Source organism: Rhinoderma darwinii, chromosome 1, assembly GCF_050947455.1.
Source record: "Rhinoderma darwinii isolate aRhiDar2 chromosome 1, aRhiDar2.hap1, whole genome shotgun sequence".
Classification (NCBI taxonomy): domain Eukaryota; kingdom Metazoa; phylum Chordata; class Amphibia; order Anura; family Rhinodermatidae; genus Rhinoderma; species Rhinoderma darwinii.
This window is the reverse complement of record NC_134687.1, coordinates 509338534-509360089: the sequence shown is the minus strand read 5'-3', so window position 1 is coordinate 509360089 and position 21556 is coordinate 509338534. Positions and strand designations below refer to the sequence as shown.

Below are 21556 nucleotides of genomic sequence, written 5' to 3'. Positions count from 1 at the left end.
GGCCATCAGAGACATTTATGGCATATCCACAGGATATGCCATAAATGTCAGGTCCCACCCGCACCTATCTATAGAATGGGACCCCCTAAACCTCATTTTACTTTTCTCGGTTACCGCTGGCTCCTGGGCCACTTCCTGATACATGGTTGGAAATTACGGATACAGCGTAGCTCGTTGAGCTACGAGGTTTTTTTGTAGCTCCCACAGAAGCGAATGGTAGTTATGGAAGTAGCATGGCGCGTGAACTACGCGGTTTCCGTTACTTCTGTGGGAGTTAAGAAAACCGCGTAGCTCAGCTATAATTTCTGACCATATAACCAGGAAGTGGCCCGGGAGGCAGAGGGAACAGAGAAAGGTAGAACAGGGATTAGGGGGCCCCGTGCTAGAGAGAGGTACGGGTGCCACAAGTGGGACCCATATTTATCTGACATTTATAGCATGTCCTGTGGATACGCCATAAATGTCCCTGATGGGAAAACCCCTTTAAGATACACTATTAAAATAGGAAAACACATAGCGAGAAGGCAGCACTCAAAGCAAATTTATTCACCAAAGGTTCACGGCGACGTTTCACCTTCTTAATGAAGGCATTTTCAATAAAATAGTATGTTTTATTTTGAAATATTGAATGCCCTGACATGTTACTAACTGATTTCACTAAGGCTGTATCTTTTCATTGCAATGAATGGAAACCTTCAAGGTCTTTTCTAGCTCCCAAATTGTATTCCTTTGTTCTTTTCCCTTGTTTATCTAAGGGAACACAGAGGTGTCAATATGGAAGTAACACAAGATTGTTTTACATGCAGCTAGTAAGGGAAGAATAGATCAGGGATAAGTCTATAAATACTTCTATACACGTTAGGTGACCATGACTGATCTGTGTTCCCACTGAAATATTGCAACTTCCTGTCTAAACTTTTTTTTTAATGGGAAGGGTAGTTCTGGAGCAAAAAAATGCTCCTCTTTTTATTATACTTGCAGATTAATGCCGCTTTCGCGCGGCAGTACGTTGGTCAGTGTTTGTAAGTCCACACAGAAAAGGTAACTCTTTCCATTACACTTTTTCTCTGTTTTAAGTTCCATTTCTGGTTTTGTCTTCCAAATACTAATGCAAAATACTACCGTGTGAAAATAGGCTAAGAGGACGGGGACTTTAGCATGTGTACATTTGTTTGGGGATTGAGATATACTTGTAATATGTTTTCTGTAAAGATTGGAGGGCAGAAAAGTTTTATTCATGAAAAACTAAGTGGTATTCCCAACTTAAACATTTAAGGTATATCCACGCGAAATACCACAAATGTCTGATAGATGCGGGTCCCATCTCTGGAGCCTGCACCTATTTTTTGATTGGGGTTCACCCAACCCCTGTATTGCCTGGTGAGGCAGTCGCCGGTCGCCACATCTCGCTGGAGAATGAATGGCGAGGCAGCTATCTCCATTTCTATGAACACGTGTGCTGCCTCACCAAACAGGTCAGGGATCGGGTGACGCCCATTCTGGAGATAGATGCACGTCCTAGTTCTGGGACTTACACCTATCAGATTTCCTGTGGATATGCCATAATTGTTTTTTACGAATACCTCCTTAACCCCTTCCCGACGTCCGCCGTATATATGCGGCGGAGGTCGGGAGGGAGTATGGAGCGGGCTCGTGGGCTGGGCCCGCTCCATGGAATGAGTGTCAGCTGTATCTTATATACAACACTTCAGTGTAACAAGCACTAACCTACTCAATTAAGCCCTTCGATGCCGCCGTCAATAACGACCGCAACATCTAAACTGTTAGAATGTGGGGGGACAGCCTCCACTAACGTGCCATTGGCCCCTACGCTACGCGATCGCGGGCTGCCGATTTGTAGTCATTGGAGCCTGGGGCATAATGAAGGCCTCAGGTTCTTCCATCTTTGTACACCTAATAATCTCTGCAGGAGGCCTTAATAGGCGCCTGTCAGAATCGCGATGTACTGCAATACATTCGTTTTGCAGTATATCATGTAAGCGAACCAATGATCGCTGCTTTAAATCCCCAAGGGCAGGGGTGGGGAACCTCCAGCCCGCGGGCCGTATAGGGTTCGGGAGATCATTTGCTCTGGCCTGACCTCACTCCCACCGCGCTTCACCGTGTTATTGGCTCCGTCCGCCCTACTCACATTTAGGAGCAGGAAGAGGGCGGACAGATCCAAGTATGGCATCGGTGGTCTGAGTGACTTCAGTGCGTGCTGGCCCAAGAGTGGACCAGTTCGATCACCTGACCTGAGTCACTGAACCTCGCATTAGTGAAGTGAGGTCAAGTGACTGGACTGGTCCACTCCCGTCACAGCACACAGTGACCTCACTCTGATCGCCGTTGCCCCCGTGGTTTTTGTGCTACAAGCTGTTACAAATGTGATAGGACCTGTTTTAGAGGCGAACACAAAGTCCTTGACGTAACTCTCTTCCTAATATATAAACAAGAAGGAATAGTAAGGGTAGTAATACATCAGAGACATTTATGACTTATGTGGATATGTCATAAATGTCAGATGCGGGTCCCACCTATCTCTAGAACGTGGCACACTAAACTCCATTCTGCCGCTCTTTGTTGTAGCTGAAGCTTGTGATTTCAGACCATGAAAAAGGAAACTATGCTGTTTCCGGAAGTTAGAAATGAAGGGCAGTTATGGAAACCGTGTAACTCTCATTCTATTCTACTTCTGCAACTGCTATGAGAGTTATGGAAACAGCGTAGCTCAGCGAGCTACACTATTTTCTTCATGGTCAGACACCAGCCGGAACACAGAGGTAGAACGAGGTTTAGGGGGCCCCGTTCTAGAGATGGGTGCAGGTCCTGGAGGTGGGACCCTCATCTATCTGACATTTATCTAGTGGATATGTCCCTGATGGGAAATCCCCTGTAAGTAAGTAAGTAAGTCGGAACAGCTTACTGCTGTGAGCAGTTATTTTCAAAACGTAACATTGTACAGACACGGCTGTGCTCCAGACTGACCGACACAGTAGCAACATCATCAATACCGGATAACATCACACGCCTCACCAAGGAGAAGCAGTTCCAGCCATTACATTAGGGATGAGTTAATTAAATTTTTGACCAAATATAGAAGGCTCATTTTTAAGGTGATTTTGTACGGCCCGTGAATGATGATATATATCCAAATGGTCCTTGGCAGAAAAAAAGTTCCCTGCCCTTGGGGAACTAGTAAAAAAAGTTCAAAAAAACCTCCCTTTTCCCATTTTTCCCCATAAGCAATGCACTAAAAAAATGATCATAACTGGTATTGCCGGGTCTGTAAAAGTCAGAACTAACACAATATAACACGGTGAAAGGCGTTAAAGAAAAATGCTAAAATTACAGTTTTTTGGTCACCTCATCTCTCACAAAAATAGAATAAAAAGTCTTATGTACCCCAAAATGTTACCAATAGAGACTACTACTCGACCCGAAAAAAAATAATCCCTCATACCGCTCAATCGACTGAAAAATAAGTTAATCATTTTTTCCTTGTAGTAAAACATGAAAAAATTATATAAATTTGGTATCACCGCAATTGTATTGACCGGCAGAATAAAGTAAACCTGATGTTTTTACTGCACAATGAACGGTGTAAAAACGAACACCCCCCCACAAGAAAAAAAATGTTCCACTATTTCACCCCACAAAGAATCTTTTGCCAGTTTCCTAGTACAGTAAATGGTGCCATGAAAAACTACTACTCGTCCCGCAAAAAATCAAGCCCTTATATGGCTTTATCGACAGAAAAATCAAGTTATGGCTTTTGGAAGGTGGGGAGAAATAAATGAAAATCCGAGAAATGTCTGCGGCGGGAAGGGTTTAATTCTCTCACCAATCTAAACCCCCAAGCACCAATGCCATAATACCTTGTTCATTGATGATTTCATTGGGGTCTGGATGGTCATTTGCTTGTGTGCACGTGGATGACAGGACCACTTTATATTGGCGGATTCTTTAATCCTATTACTTCTGTGAAAGCACGGTATTGTGGTGTACCAATGATATAGGCAGGGTATGAAAAGATAAGAGGTGTGTGCCCAATGCCGTACCCTATAATTGTGACACACTGCTTCTGCTGTACTACCACTACTTAACAATTCCTGAAATTCGGATTTGGATTTTAATCTCTGCTTCCAAAACAAGGCTAGCAAGACATTCTGTACACAAGATTTATTATGCAAGTCCCTCTTCTTACCTTCTTTGAACAGAGGATGACCTGTTCTATATCTAGGGAAGGGTTGCCAATGCATATGGTCAACTAATGAAGCTAACCAGAAGAAATTTCAACTTCTAGTTGCTTAAGTCCCTGTTTTTCCATTAGGACCTTTTTAATATAAGGGTATGTTCACACAACGTTTTTAAGTGTATTTCTGAGCTGAAATGCGCCCGGAAAAACACTAGCGAAACACTTACAAACAGCCTCCGATTGAATTCAAAGGGAAATACACTGTGCTGTTCATATGTGTATATTTATGCTGCTGAATTCAAAAAACGCCTCGTAAAATGAAGTAGCATGACACTTCTGATTTTCCATTGACACCATGGGAGAACTCCTGAAAAGAAGCTGCAAATGAAAAACCGCTTCATTTTCAGCTTCAAAAAACGCCTTGAAATCAGAGGCTGTGTTCCCTTGAAAACCGCTCTAATTTTCAGCCACTTCTTTTTGTACGTGTGAACATACCCTTATTCTTAAAGGGACATATCACCATTTATTTTTTTATATATATTTTTTCCATTAATATACAGGGTGGGCCATTTATATGGATACTCCTAAATAAAATGGGAATGGTTGGTTGGTGATATTAACTTCCTGTTTGTGGCACATTAGTATATGGGAGGGGGGAAACTTTTCAAGCTGGGTGTTGACCATGGCGGCCATTTTGAAGTCTGTCATTTTGTATCCAACTTTAGTTTTTTCAATGGGAAGAGGGTCATGTGACACATCAAACTCATCGAGAATTTCACAAGAAAAACAATGGTGTGCTTGGTTTTAACGTTACTTTATTCTTTCATGAGTTATTTACAAGTTTCTGACCACTTATAAAATGTGTTCAAAGTGCTGCCCATTGTGTTGGATTGTCAATGCAACCCTCTTCTCCCACTCTTCACACACTGATAGCAACACCGCAGAAGAAATGCTAGCACAGGCTTCCAGTATCCGTAGTTTCAGTTGCTGCACATCTCGTATCTTCACAGCATAGACAATTGCCTTCAGATGACCCAAAAGATAAAAGTCTAAGGGGGTCAGATCAGGAGACCTAGGGGGCCATTCAACTGGCTCACGATGACCAATCCACTTTCCAGGAAACTGTTCATCTAGGAATGCTTGGACCTGACACTCATAATGTGGTGGTGCACCATCTTGCTGGAAAAACTCAGGGAACGTGCCGGCTTCAGTGCATAAAGAGGGAAACGCATCATCATGTAGCAATTTCAGATATCCCGTGGCCTTGAGGTTTCCATTGATGAAGAATGGCCCCACTATCTTTGTACCCCATATACCACACCATACCATCAATTTTTGTGTTCCAACAGTCTTGGAGGGATCTATCCAATGTGGGTTAGTGTCAGACCAATAGCGGTGGTTTTGTTTGTTAACTTCACCATTCACATAAAAGTTTGCCTCATCACTGAACAAAATGTTCTGTGTAAACTGAGGGTCCTGTTCCAATTTTTGTTTTGCCCATTCTGAAAATTCAGTGCGCCGATCTGGGTCATCCTCGTTGGGATGCTGTAGCAGCTGGAGTTTGTAAGGGTGCCATTTGTGAGTAGCTAATATCCGCCGAAGGGATGTTCGACTGATGCCACTCTCCAGTGACATGCGGCGAGTGCTACGCTGTGGGCTCTTGCTGAATTAAGCTAGGACAGCCACTGATGTTTCTTCATTAGTGACAGTTTTCATGCGTCCACATTTGGGCAAATCCAACACTGAACCAGTTTCACGAAACTTGGCAAGCATTTTGCAAACTGTAGCATGGGAGATGGGTGGTCTCGTAGGGTGTCTTGCATTGAAATCTGCTGCAATGACCCGGGTACTGCGTTCACCAGACATCAACACAATTTCTATCCGCTCCTCACGTGTTAACCTCTGCGACATGTCAATGGCTGTAAACAAAGAGAAACTTGTAAATAACTCATGAAAGAATAAAGTAATGTTAAAACCAAGCACACCATTGTTTTTCTTGTGAAATTCTCGATAAGTTTGATGTGTCACATGACCCTCTTCCCATTGAAAAAACTAAAGTTGGATACAAAATGGCCGACTTCAAAATGGCCGCCATGGTCAACACCCAGCTTGAAAAGTTTCCCCCCTCCCATATACTAATGTGCCACAAACAGGAAGTTAATATCACCAACCATTCCCATTTTATTTAGGTGTATCCATATAAATGGCCCACCCTGTAGTTCTGAGATTTTGAGTTACAAAAGGAGTACAAAATAAAACATTCACAACTTCCCCTGGCAGCGGGCAAAATGGATATAGAATCACAATATAAAGTACAGTAATTCAAATATCATCTAACATAAAATAAAAAGAATGGAGGAAGGAACACAATAAAAAAGAAAGAAAAGATGTCCAATTAGCTGCCATACCACTTAATGAGAATTATATAGCTGCTATGACTAGAAGTACCATATCAGGAAGTAAGAGAGAGAGGCACACTGTACCAGGCTTATCAACATAGATGGCCCATGGTTGCCAATTTTTCTGAAATTGGTCCATTGTCTATCGTGTCAATTCTGAGAGCATGTAGCTTTTAATAAAGCATAATTCCAAAAACTCTATCCTTTAGCAGTGAAATTGAGAGGATATTGGTCTTCCATTGAGCAGTTGTGTGTATCCATGCAGCCATACATATAATTTGTCAATTTGTGGGCTTGGCACCTCACTGATGAGCGCCTATCTCCTAACAGCAATACAAAGGCTGGTTTAGGAAAGGAAATTTGGAGCACTAAGGAGATAAGCTTAACTACTTGATCCCAGAAACTGACAAGTGGACGTGTGCACCAGATGTGAACATGAGTATCATCCGATTGACCACCACAAAAACATAATTGGGAGGTAGTGGGATAGATTAAGTGACGCATGTAAGGAATTCGGTAAGACCTATGAAACCCTTTCAATGATGTTTCTGCTAAGGCAATTTCATGGCTACCCGTGGAGATAGTCATCCAACAGTGATGCCATCTAGGCAGGGATAAAGTAATATTGAGTTCTTCCCAATTACGTATAAAAGGAAGTTTCATTTCTTGTGTTATTAATTATAGAGTAGATAAAGGAGATCATGCCTCTCATGAGTGGGTCCATTCTACATTGGTTCTCAAACGTGGTGGCTGTAGGCAATCAACCGGTTTCAGGAATTTGCGAGTAAAGAAAGTGGAATAAGTGCGCCTGATGTAATTCCTGGAGGACTGTATTTATCCTTGAATTGTTGTTGCGTGAGAAGTCTGGCACCTGAGGAGACGGTGGAATTGGGGAGTGAGCCCTTTTAATATCCACCATTGAAAATCCTGTCTGTTTAATATTGGAGTAAGCTCTGGATTACCAATAAGACGTGACCAGGTTTGGATTGAAAGTTCAGCTTGAACCTAGTAGGTTTCCATAGTAGCAGGGAATGATGGCAAATAGGGGCCATTTTCTTGACCAGAGGGGGAAGAGTATATGTATACCACATTAAAGCTTGAGGAGAGTAAGGGAATAGCAAAAAAGGTTTTCTAATCAAACCCATGCAGGTGAATGAAAATTAGCCTTAACTGCAGCAAATTTACCTATTAGGACAGCTTTGTAATATTTTTGAACCGGTTAGGAATGGAAAGGCCTCCCAGTCTTTTATGGTATTGAGAAATCTTTAATGATATTCTAGGCCTACAATTGCACCAGATAAAGGTAGTTATTTTCTTCTGGAGCTGTTTCAAATCCAGTCGGATGCAGGATTCAAGGAAGGACAACAGCATTGACTCTCCTCATCCAAGAAAGAGTAGGTGCATCCCAAGAATCCAGATCTTCTGATGGCTTCCTAATATGCAGGGGGATAATTCCACTTATAGGGAGTAGTAAGGTCAGAAGTTAACCCCTTTACAACTGCCATATGGCTATATACGTTCCAACTGCCGATGCCCCGTGCAGTTGTCATGTATATAAAAGTTGGCAGTCCGGATCAGGGTTTGAGTGCAGCGCTTCTGCACTATCATGTCTGCTGGGGCTTTGAGAGCCCCGGAATACAACCTCCCCTCCCATGTAGATAGCGCAAAACACACAACCCCCCCTGTAGATAGCGCCACACACAACCCCCCCCCCCCTGTAGATAGAGCCACACACAACCCCCCCTGTACATAGCGCCACACACAGCCCCCCCTGTAGATAGCGCCACACACAACCCTCCCTGTAGTTAGCGACACACGCAACCCCCCCCCCATGTAAATAGCGACACACACAACCCCCCCATGTAGATGGCGACATGGATGTAATGTGGGGGATATTGGAGGCCAAAGTTAAAGTTTTTTTTTACAGCCAATAAAAATTGATGGCTTATCCTGAGGATAGGCCATTAATAGTTAACGGGCCTAGCTCAGACTCCCTGGCCCCCGGCCGATCAGCTGTTTTGAAGGGGCAGCAGCGCTCGTACGAACGATGATTCGCCCGCTATTTCTTCTTGCTCAATGTGCATCTTCAACTCAGGTTTTGATTTCAATGGGAGAAAAGGCTGCAATACCTGTGAATCGCCGCTAGATGCGTGTAGCGGAAATGTCCATGCAAATTTCATGGCATTCTGCAGAATTTCAAATGCGAAACCTGGCCATTCGGTTGTGGAATTGTCATGAATTTTCACCTCTGATTTCAACCTTTTGCATTGTAAAGGCCCACAATAAAGATTCGCACCAAAATCTGCAGCAAAAAAACTCGGCTGTATGGCGACACATACCCTTACTGTCCTTCAGCCTCACTTGTTTGCTTGTGCAACGCTGCTGAGCATCTGTCAACATACAGCACTGGCGTAAACACCATCTCTTATATGTATATGCCACCAGTCTGTGAATAAACATAAAAGCACCTGGCAATTCATTGAAAATCGACAGCATGGCCTAAAATCCACACAGAAATTAGGTTTTGTAAAACTTGCTTTGTACTGTACCTGGTTGTGGATTTTTAGTGTGGAATTCAACACTGAATCTACAACAATTATGCCACGTGCATAACAATGGCTCCTAAACACAGAACGTTTAATACATGGACGTACAATATACACAGGTTTTATTTATTTTTTATGTAAGTATTTTTGTTTTTTTCCAGAAATATCTGTTTGTGGGATACTTTGGTTACACCGGGAAACAGTTTAGTTCACGGTAAGTATTAGTTTTTTACTTTATTAAAATTTTTATGCTTAATGTATATTGGGGGAAACTTATTAAGACTGGGGTGTGATGCGCCGGTATTATTCTTAACCCCTTAAGGACACAGCCTTGTTTTTGAAATCTGACATATTTCACTTTATGTGGTAATAACGTCTGATTGCTTAAACTTATCCAAGCGATTCTGAGATTGTTTTCTTGTGACACATTGGGCTTTATGTTAGTGGTAAAATTTGTTAGATATATTCAGTGTTTATTTGTGAAAAACTGCAAAATTTAGAGAATATGTTGAAAAAATAGCATTTTTCTGAATTTAAATGCATCTGCTTGTAAAACAGATGGTTATACCACCAAAAATAGTTACTAGTTCACATTTCCCATATGTCTACTTTAGATTGGCATCGTTTTTTGAACATTTTTATTTTTCTTGGACGTTACAAGGCTTAGAACATAAACAGCAATTTCTCATATTTTTAAGAATTTCAAAAGCCTTTTTTTTAAGGTACCTGTTCAGTTCTGAAGTGGCTTTGAGGGGCCTATGTATTAGAAACCCCCATAAAAGACCCCATTTTAAAAACTAGACCCCTAAAAGTATTCAAAACAGCATTTAGAAAGTTTTTTAACCCTTTAGGCATTTCACAGGAATTAAAGCAAAGTGGAGGTGAAATTGGCAAATTTCATTTTTCTTGCTGAATTTCAATTATTTTATTTTTTTTAAACTCGTTTTATTGTAAATAACCTAACAGAGTCAAACTTTCATATACATCAGGGGAACAGTATACATCCAGCAGTCCAAAAACAGTAAAAAGTGAGAACTCTTGAGCATACGTGAACACACTTGACCTTTCAGTGGTACGCAGACCACGTAATCGCGTACAAATAAATCCAAACAATATTATTGATTGTGCAGTTACATAAAAGAGATAGATGCCGACATTCCAATAGCACTCAGATAGGAGCCAATCATAAACAAGACCAAATGGATATGCGCCATCTTCCCTTACCCTATCCCACCCCCAGCATGTGTCAAAGCATCAGTCAAACCTTGGACCGTACAGTGAGTGAGATTCGATGAGCACCAACCACCCCAAATCAGGTCAATGAGCGCTGCGGTCATTGGTCAGGTCGTATGAGCGCTGTGGTCCCTTCAAAACTGATGGTCGGCGGGGGTCCTGGGAGTCGGACTCCGACCCATCAGCTATTGATGGCCTATCCTGAGGATAGGCCATACATTTTTTGGCTGGAAAATCCCTTTAATTCTTAAAGCATATGTAATTTTTATTTAGAAAGTGGCCAACTCCTTTAATTTTAATAAACCAAAATATCAATAATTAACAATATTAATTTGTATTTTTTTTATATATCTTTAAGCTTTCACCTGCCATGATAGTGGGGCAACTGTTATAGCTTATGCACCAAAAAATCAGCTTTTACTATCCGGAGGAAGAAAGGGTCTCATTTGCTTGTTTGACTTGCGCCAGAGACATCAGCGCCATGCTTTCCAGAGTCATGATTCTGCAGTCAAGGCCATTGCTGTAGACACAACAGAAGAATATTTCATCACCGGATCTGCAGAGGGTAATGTTAAGGTATGGTGTCCACAGATAAAGAATTTCCTATATCATGGTTTTTCTCTGTTTTGTTTTTTAAACTTGTTTTATTGACATCTGGTGCAGAACAGGTGCAGTCAACATGTCCAGTTTTACCGCAAAACAAAAATGGTTTTCAAGAGGAAAACAAAATATGCACACACGCATAAGTTATGTGCAAAGAAAAGTATAAATTAGATGTACCAAATGACACATTGTCAATAATACATGTAGAAGAATAATAGGAGAGGGAGCAAAGTAACATAAACTTTTCAAATAGATCAATGGAAAAATCTGTGAATGACGGTATTTATAACTGAATGTGCATTCTGCTTAAACATAGTGAAATGTAGTCAGAGAAGGTCAAATGTATACTAGTCGAGGTTATCTCTCAAGGACGATCTTTAGAAATAATTGTTAAAAAATAATTATTCTACATATCCCAGACTTGACAGAACTTCTGCGGGCAACCATAGTTTGGGTAAACAATTTTGTAGTATGGAATCATAGAATTAACCAAACAAATCCAAATTCTGACAGTTGGAAGACGTTTATTCATCCAATGTAATGGTATCGTTTTTTTTGACCAGAGATGGTCTTTCAAAAAAAATTATCTTGTGGTGTCACCGTGTTTCTTTGTCCAATTGACATACTATACCGAATATATACATTTTGGGATGTTAGGCGTTTTGGCATGCCCAACAGGGAAGATAACAAGGAAATTACCTCTGACCTAAATGAATGTATGTGGTTGCAGGACCAAACTGGGTGCCAAAAACCTGCCTCTGGATTTCTGCAGCTTGTACAATTTGTGAAGGGCATTCTATAACCTGGATCAAGTCCAGTGGGATTGATTTATAATACATAGCTGGATTACTTTAATATTAGTTGAAGGAGAAACCTGAACATGTGATTCCAGAACATTATCCAGTCAGCAGGTTGAATATCAGGACTTAATAGTTTCCATTTGGATTTATTCACGAGAGGGTGTGCGTTAACCATGGTTGAGAGAAGATGAGTATAAAGAGTAGACCTAAGACCCTGGGAACTAGGGATTTTAGGTTTCCTATCAGGGGTAATGTAGAGATGGTTGTATTTGCGCACAAATGATGCACGTGAGCTTGTAAGACATATGACGTATTTATAGTTATCTATAGGGAATATTTGGCTTGTAACTGGGAGAACGACAGAACACTTGGTCATAGAGATCTCTTAGGCCGAATTCAGACGAACGTAGAATACGTCTCTGTGACGGCCATTAAAATAGCCTTTAAACGGTCGCATTTATTTCAATAGGGCCATTCACACGGCCGTGGTTTCAACTGACCGTGTGAACGGTCCGTTGAAAAATAGAACTTGTCCTATTTTGTTCGGTTTTCACGGATCCCTCCATAGACTCAAGTCTATGGGGATCCGTGAAACCGGAACCCGCACGGGGGCATCTCCGACGTGAAAAACTTCACAATTTTCATGTCAGAGTTTCCCCTCGTTCGTGTGAATCTGGCCTTACATGAAGGATATTATAAGACCTACAAAATAAAGAAGGATATAACATTCGTGATGAAAAGTATTTTTCATCTCAGAGGCATTTCAAAAATGATAGGCAAGGTCGAAAATCCCAAAAGGCATTTACAATCCATTACATATGCTAAATGATCTGCATTTGTGATAACACCATCAGGCATCCAGCTGCTCAGGGCTTTTAGATGTCCTGCAAATAATATAAATGGAAATTTGGTAACGCAGGTCTAGCCATCATTTTCAGTCTTTGAAGAGGGGATTATTTTCATTTGGGTCTGGAATTGTCCCAAATGGTGATAATAGAGTATTAAGGGTTTTAAAGAAACCTGCTGGGATTAAAATAGAGCTATTCTGTAAAGCATATAAAAATGTAGGGTGTAGTTTCCTTTTTATTGATTGACTGATCTGACCGGATAGAAATAATGAAAGTTTACTCCAAAGAGTACATTTAGTAATGCTGACTTACTCCAATTAATGGATAAACCAAAGTATGTTTCGAAACGATCAATGACTGATATAACGTGGTTAAGGGTGTCACTTACCTGATATAGAAATACTACTATATCATCTGCGTAAAGACAGATGGTGTCAATTAGTCCGCTTTTTTAATGCCTTTTTATTAGTGGGAAACAGCGTATTCTAATGCCCAGCACTTCTATTTCCAGGACAAATAGAGAAGGTGACAGGGGGCTACCCTCACAGGTTCCTTGTTGTAATGAAAATAGCGAAGACCGAAGACATTAGCTTTCAGTGAAGCGTATGTTACAATTTGGGATCGAAGGCAAACCTGCGTAGATGTGTGAAAAGTAATGGCCATGAGGCTAGGGGCCCAGTTATTTCCATGTAGGGTGCTGCATTGGACTATTGATTGGACCCTTCTAATATTAATGGATGTACACTACCGTTCAAAAGTTTGGGGTCACCGAGACAATTTTGTGTTTTCCATGAAAACTCACACTTCTATTTATCAAATGAATTGCAAAATGACTAGAAAATATAGTCAAGACATTGACAAGGTTAGAAATAATGCTCCATTTGCAGCAATTACAGCATTTCAGACCTTTGGCATTCTAGCTGTTAATTTGCTGAGGTAATCGGGAGAACTTTCACCCCATGCTTCCAGAAGCCCCTCCCACAAGTTGGATTGGCTTGATGGGTACTTCTTGCGTACCATACGGTCAAGCTGCTCCCACAACAGCTCTATGGGGTTGAGATCTGGTGACTGCGCTGGCCACTCCATTACAGATAGAATACCAGCTGCCTCCTTCTTCCCTAAATAGTTCTTGCATAATTTGGAGGTGTGCTTTGGGTCATAGTCCTGTTGTAGGATGAAATTGGTTCCAATCAAGCGCTGTCCACAGGGTATGGTATGGCGTTGCAAAATGGAGTGATAGCCTTCCTTATTCAAAATCCCTTTTACCTTGTACAAATCTCCCACTTTACCAGCACCAAAGCAACCCCAGACCATCACATTACCTCCACCATGCTTGACAGATGGCGTCAGGCACTCTTCCAGCATCTTTTCAGTTGTTCTGCGTCTCACAAATGTTCTTCTGTGGGATCCAAACACCTCAAACTTCGATTAGTCTGTCCATAACACTTTTTTCCAATCTTCTTCTGTCCAATGTCTGTGTGCTTTTGCCCATATTAATCTTTTCCTTTTATTAGCTAGTCTCAGATATGGCTTTTTTTTCGCCACTCTGCCCTGAAGGCCAGCATCCCGGAGTCGCCTCTTCACTGTAGACATTGACACTGGCGTTTTGCGGGTACTATTTAATGAAGCTGCCAGTTGAGGACCTGTGAGGCGTCTATTTCTCAAACTAGAGACTCTAATGTACTTGTCTTGTTGCTCAGTTGTGCAGCGGGGCCTCCCACTTCTCTTTCTACTCTGGTTAGAGCCTGTTTGTGCTGTCCTCTGAAGGGAGTAGTACACACCGTTGTAGGAAATCTTCACTTTCTTGGCAATTTCTCGCGTGGAATAGCCTTCATTTCTAAGAACAAGAATAGACTGTCGAGTTTCACATGAAAGCTCTATTTTTCTAGTCATTTTGAGAGTTTAATCGAACCCACAAATGTAATGCTCCAGATTCTCAACTAGCTCAAAGGAACGTCCATTTTATAGCTCCTCTAAACAGCAAAACTGTTTACAGCGGTGCTAACATAATTGCACAAGGGTTTTCAAGTGTTTTCTAATCATCCATTAGCCTTCTAACACAGTTAGCAAACACAATGTACCATTAGAACACTGGAGTGATGGTTGCTGGAAATGGGCCTCTAGATACCTATGTAGATATTGCATTAAAAACCAGACGTTTGCAGCTAGAATAGTCATATAGCACATTAACAATGTATAGAGTGTATTTCTGATTAATGTTATCTTCATTGAAAAAAAACTGTGCTTTTCTTGCAAAAATAAGGAAATTTCTAAGTGACTCTAAACTTTTGAACGGTAGTGTATGTTTGCCAGGCATGAATCCAGTCTGGTCAGGATGCACCAGGTTTAGAATAACTTCAATCTGGTAGCGAGTCTTGTTTAAAGAGGCTCTGTCACCACATTATAAGTGCCCTATCGCCTACATAATGTGATTGGCGCTGTAATGTAGATTTCAGCAGTGTTTTTAGTTAGAAAAACAACCTATTTTCACCAAGTTATGACCTATTTTAGCTTTATGCTAATGACTTTCTTAATGCCCAACTGGGCGTGTTTTTACTTTTGACCAAGTGGGCGTTGTGGAGAGAAGTGTATGACGCTGACCTATCAGCGTCATACACTTCTCTCCATTCATTTACTCTGCACATAGTGATCTTGCTAGATCAGTATGTGCAGCCACATACACACACATTAACGTTACTGAAGTATCTTGACAGTAAATAGACATCACCTCCAGCCAGGACGCAATGTCTATTCACAATCCCGACACTTCGCTAACGTTTGTGTGGGACTTACAGCACACACACACATGTATATATATCAATATGTGTGTATATACGTATGTGTGTGTGTGTATGTGTGTGTATGTGTGTGTGTATATATATATATATATGTGTGGACGGACGTACGGACGGACGGACGGTTAACTGCATAAGTTTAAGATGCAAAAAACAATGCAGAAAGAGTTAATCAATAAGTCATATATGTACCCCAAATTAAAGTTATTGAAAAACACAGCTCATCCTGCAAAAAAAATAGCCTGCGTTTGGCTATGTTAACGGAAAATGTAAAAAAGTAATGGCTCTCTCAATGGGGTGATGCAAAAACGAAATCTAAATAAAAAAATCCTGGAGGCCCTAATGGCAAAATAAGCTTTGTACTTAAGGGGTTAAAGCGAATGTTCCCCTTTGAACACCAGTGTACATACAGATATCTAGATAACTTTTGCTGATCTCTTATTGTTCTTGAGTTACAGTCTGCATTCTAGCCATTTATTATTCACTGCTACATTTAGGATTCTACAGGCTTCAGAGCTGAAATCTCCTCGCTTGCTCTTGTGATTGACATTTTAGAACCGTGTTGACTAATTCTAATAGCAAGCATCAGAAACTTGATTGCCATTCTGGTTTACAAGACACTTTGAATGGGGAATGCTATGTACAGTATAATGTAAATTTTTATGTTTCATTTTAGTTGTTTTACTAAATTTTCCAGGTGGGCTCTAATCTCATTTTTGGCACTAAAAATATCTCTTCTGTTACAGATTTGGAACCTGGCAAATTTCAGTCTGATGCACACTTTTCTCAACGAGCATGCCCGTCAGTCTATCTTCAGAAATATCGGAACAGGAGTGATGCAGATTGAGACTGGGCCAGCCAATCACATTTTTTCTTGTGGCGCTGATGGAACGGTCAAAATGAGAATATTGCCGGACCGGTTTAATACAATTAACGACATTCTAAAAAATGAAGTGAAATTTGTTGTTTGAATTTTTTACTTTGTCATTTAACTCTGTGGACTCTTTACAATGCATTGTCCTGCACTAGCACTGAAAGTGGATTCAAATGTAATGTATTAACTAAGAAAGGTGGCCGGCAGATGAAATGTGCAATGCTTTAAAGATGTGCCACTATGATGCTTTGCTCAGTTTATATTTATTTTCGTGAATCAATTCTATTTTTTATTTTTTTTTCATTCTTGCCCTTGACGCACTGATGCCTTAAATGATTAACACAATCATTCATCAATTGAATGCTATATTGCATAAAATAGGAAAATGGATAAATATGTAAAATAAGATATATATATATATATACATATATATTCCTACACACTCGTGCTGCTGATGTTTTGTTTGTTTTTCTTTTATTATTCTAAAAAAAAAGGTTTTACATGTGTCAAATCTGCACACTTGGAGAATATTTTATTAGTTGCTTATAATTTAGTTAGCTATATATATATGAGAGAGAAAAATTAAAGTACATTCAGATTTTAGGGCAGTTGAATACAGTTTAAAAATTTTACCTATGTAAAAAAAGTTTCCTGGTTTAAAGCACCAAAAAAACCTTTTTGCCGTAATTTGCTTATTTTATTATAATGATCTTTAAAAGCACTTACATAACTGTATTACAGTACAACAGCTTTACAAGACAGAATGTTTTTTGTATTTGTCAGATTTATAGAAAAGTGTAAATTTCGTGGGGTTTTTTCTTTGCCAAAACATAGGCGTATTATTAAAAACCTAACTCCCATTCAAAGCCTTAAAATTCAGCAAAAACTGCCAATAATCCCATTCTCCCAGGTTACACTTCTAGTATTACAGGAAACTGAGATATGGAGTTGTTTTTGGGGGGGTGTCCTTATTCTGGAATGACACATGCAGTTTTGATATGGATTTTGGTTCATTGCTTGAGTGAAACACAGGTGTGTATACAAAAGGGAGGAGGAGGAGTAGTCTCTACTTTCTACTTCTCTATTTTGAATCCACTCTTGTGTCTGGCACATAAAACTGCATGTGTGGTTCGAGCTGTTTGCCTGGCCTGGTTCTGCAGGGTCAATAGTGATGCATAACCCTAAATGGTAATAAACTGTTCATCTGGGAAAGACAATCATTTGTAATTACCTAGTCCCCTCCATGTTACCAGGGACAGCTAAAGTGGAAGGATACCAGTAGAATAATTGCCCACATCTGGCTTCCTGTTTCCCAGTGAGTATGGCTGTGGGGGGTTTGGGAATATTGGCGTTCACTGCAGTCACACCTGCGTTTTCATATATAAAGTGGAGTTAGTGTTAAAGATTTATGACCAAGTCTACAAGAGCACAAAAGAAACAAACTTTTTATTAAAAATTAATAATTAAGGTGTATTTTGTGTACTGCAGATGCATAGGTTAGGTCTAGTTATTGCTAAGCCAATGTTCTGTTTGTCACATTCTTGAATCTACTCCAGCTAAAAGGTAAAATCCTTCACTGGCTAATGTAAATAAATGATGTATCCGTCAATGTGGTTCTTGCTTTTCCCTGACAAAATTCACTTATCCGTATTTTGTCCGTTTTGATTCACTATATTTTTGCCTGAAACAGGGCAACAAGACAGATTTCAGTAAGTTAGCTGGTGACAATAGCTTAATCATCACAAAGAAAGCATTGTCCGCGGCACAGACCACAAAGTGAAAGGTTTCAAAATCTTTACGTCAGCAAAAACTGTCGACTGCAAAAAAAAAAGACGACTCCTGTATTTATTTCCATTAGTCAGAAGGAAGTTTTAGTAAGATCTACAGTACACTATCCAGTTCTGTGACTTAGGCAATAACTTATACTGTACGTAAGTAGAGTGGCTGCCATGTAACATGCTTAAGATGGTCTAGACATGAATGAACATATGTAACTTTTATAACATTCTCAGGACTTGGGTTTTTATTAATAACTCTAGTAAGGAAGACTTTTTAAACTATTTTCATTATTTGAAATGTTTGGAAAGTTACAAAATTGTAGATATAAGCTAAATAGGTGCAATAACGTGACAAATAGATAGTTCTATAATACAAAATTGAAATCTAGTGTAATGCTACATAACAATTGACCATAACTGTGTTAATAATTGACTGTTTTAAGTAAAAAAAAAATCGAATTACCATAAAGAAATGCTAAACATTGGGAACAATTGTGTGTTTTAACCTCAGAGTTTCTAATGAATTATATAGTAATGATGTGATTTGTCATGTACTAAGTAACCATCTTTTAAATAAACTTAGAGACCATGCCATCTGGTTTGACATTGGTGCTTCTTAGAATCTAGTATTGTGGAATATTAATTACATTTTGAGCTTATGTTATTGTTCATCTTCATCTGTGCAAAAGGGATATGCATTTAATTTAGAACTAAATACAATTATAACTGTATTTTTCTTGTGAAAAAGGGATCTATATATATATATATATAATAATTATATAATATATATATATATATATATATATATATGCTCACCACACACACACACACACACACACACACACACACACACACACACACACACACACACACACACACACACGTGTGTAAAAGGGCTGGTATAATAGCTGGTTTCACTTGCTTGTGTCACCCACTATTACTACCTCCTTTATAAACAGGGTCACTAGGGTTATGCCTAGTTCCCCTACCTTTTCCTTATACTAACGTCTACTTGCTTTGCTTCTACTCAACGAACTAAGACCGTACAATAAATACAATTGTATAGTAAATAAAGGGTAATATTTATTACTAACAATCACACTTACATCTAAAATACACCAACTAAACACAGAACACAGTAACTGATCACAGTATAGTATCCGTATACCCCAATACATATAACACGTTAATATATACAGAGTATACTCCCTATACGTAGTACAGTATAAACACTGTATCAGTCCTAATTATACCGCCACCCACTTACCTAAACATACATATGTATACAGTTACGTTACAACACAATACACATGTACATGCTCACTGTTTCTGTCCCACTTCCACCTAGCAATAGCTATCCCTGTACACTAAGGGTTAATCAGCTAACGGGGACAGCAAGGGTTAAATTAGGAACTCAGGAGGAGAAAGGCTTAACAAGGGGAATGGGTTGCTGTATACCAGGGGATATGCAGGTAATTCAGGGACAGCAAGTTACTCAGGGCAGCAAGGGTAAACAGGAACTCAGGGCTACAAGGGTTAACGGTATGGGAATGTGCAGGTGAGGAGTTGGAGAAAGAGGGTTACTTAGGGTGTATAGGGGAGAAGATACTTAGCGCTTCATGTGGTACAAGTTGGTGTGGTCTCTCAGGAAGGGCCATAAGGCAAGAGCAGGCCAGGAGGGAAGAGGAGACCCTTAGTGGAGCCAGGGAGCAGGAACAAGAGACAGTGTGAGGCCGTTGACCCTCTTATACCTTGTCCGTGCACATCTGAGTGACATCACAACTCATGCACGTGAAAGGGGGGGGGCCTGGGCCTCATGGCTACCTCACGGAATACCATTATCTAGTAGGGGGATGGAAGGGTAGTTGGAACTTCCTGCTTCCTGGATTAGTTCACTGTTTATGGCTTCCATCCCCCAGGGTGTCTGATTACATGGTAGGGAGATGAATATACACCTTTCTGGAGGGACAAATATATATATATATATATATATATATATATATATATATATATATTCACATGTACATAGATATAAATATATAAAACACTTCCCTTTACAATCCCCTGTTGTCGGGAACACGACAATGAAATTTGTGGAAGTGTTTGTTCTGTATTACCCCCTCAACCTTGTTACTGGTAATGGTCGTAGATGGAATGAAGTATACTATTGGACCTAGATGCGTGATAGCAGCTATCTCCTCAAGGACACCTTCCCGCCAGTCCTCCGACTCTAGAGTCTAGTGTCGAAATAAAAGAAACCTCACAGTCCATAGAATGAAATTGAAATGAAATCTTAGTCCATAGAACGAAGCCTCAAGGTCCATAGAACGAGGTTGAAACAAAACCTTCACAGTCCATAGAACTCAGTCTCAAAGTCCATAGAAACTCAAAGTCTCTATCCTTGATCATCTTCTTTCTTGGATCTTGATCTTTCTTATGAATCTTTTCCTCTTTAGCGGCGTCAGCAGGTCTTTTGAGCGGCCGATCCCATTTTAGCATGCCAACCCGTGTAACGCTACTTGTGCCCTCATACGGTCTGCCTTGGAATGGCTTAGCCCGCCTTTCGACAACCTTTGTCCGCAATCTGTTATCTTTCCAAATCCTTTCAGTATCTTGATTGAAGATGAAACAATCTTTGTGGGCCGATATCCATGTCTCTATCATGGCAGGTGAACATCCCCGAGGAGGAGATGATGTCTTCGTACCCAGGAATCTACTGTGGGGTGGAGCATCGCCTTCCATTTCCCCTCCTTCCAATCCATCATCATATTGACCATACCAGTTCTCAGGTTGAGGTGGCAAATACCTACAAGGGTGTGTGTGTACCTTACCTGTCCCTAAGGGTTCCTACACACTACCCACTAATACATACAAAATGTAAAATAATCAAACATACAAAAATATTCCCCCAAACCATAGGTATATGTACATATAGAGATTCATGTTCAACCAGCATCTCTCACTACTCCTCCATAAACACGTGAAAGGTACACATGTAAATTGGGTGACTACAGGCTGTAAATATATGTCCGCCTACACGTACATACTCGCTGTGGGACGGGCACGTCCTCACTGAGTATACCTATGTTGCGGACACATATCTACACCTAGAATGTCTATATGTACACCTTGAAAGTTTTTGTATGACACATTGATTTTACGCCTGACCTAGTTTACTTGGTCGGCAAGTCCTTTCACCCATCAGTACCATCACAGGGTGGATGAGCAGGTTGAAAGTTCAAAATTGCTTTGGGGTTGTACCCAAACAGGCTCTCCAATCAGGACACCTCTGAGTCTCTTCTCAGGGAATGGGATGGAGGCTCTATTCTCAGACTCTGTAAGCTCCTCCACGATATCTTCTTCCTTACTGAACTCAAGATCATCTGGAGTCTTACAAGAGCATCTGAGCGGATATCGAGCCTGTACTCAGGGGTGACTGGAGTTCTTCCATTCTGCTACATCGATACCTGTGATAATACAAA

General features: G+C 40.4%; 1 protein-coding gene across 2 annotated transcripts in view; it reads left to right on the top strand.

Moving 5' to 3' along the window:
* The window catches only part of DMXL1 (Dmx like 1), a 199971-nt gene extending 181303 nt beyond the window's left edge, over positions 1 to 18668 (top strand). For both annotated transcript variants that reach the window (XM_075836306.1, XM_075836297.1), the window contains exons 41-43: positions 9305 to 9357; positions 10735 to 10952; positions 16169 to 18668. In XM_075836306.1, the coding sequence (XP_075692421.1) occupies positions 9305 to 9357; positions 10735 to 10952; positions 16169 to 16393 (496 nt within the window). In that variant the 3' untranslated portion in view covers positions 16394 to 18668. The remainder of the gene's footprint in view (positions 1 to 9304; positions 9358 to 10734; positions 10953 to 16168) is intronic.
* The last annotated feature ends 2888 nt before the right edge of the window (positions 18669 to 21556 follow it).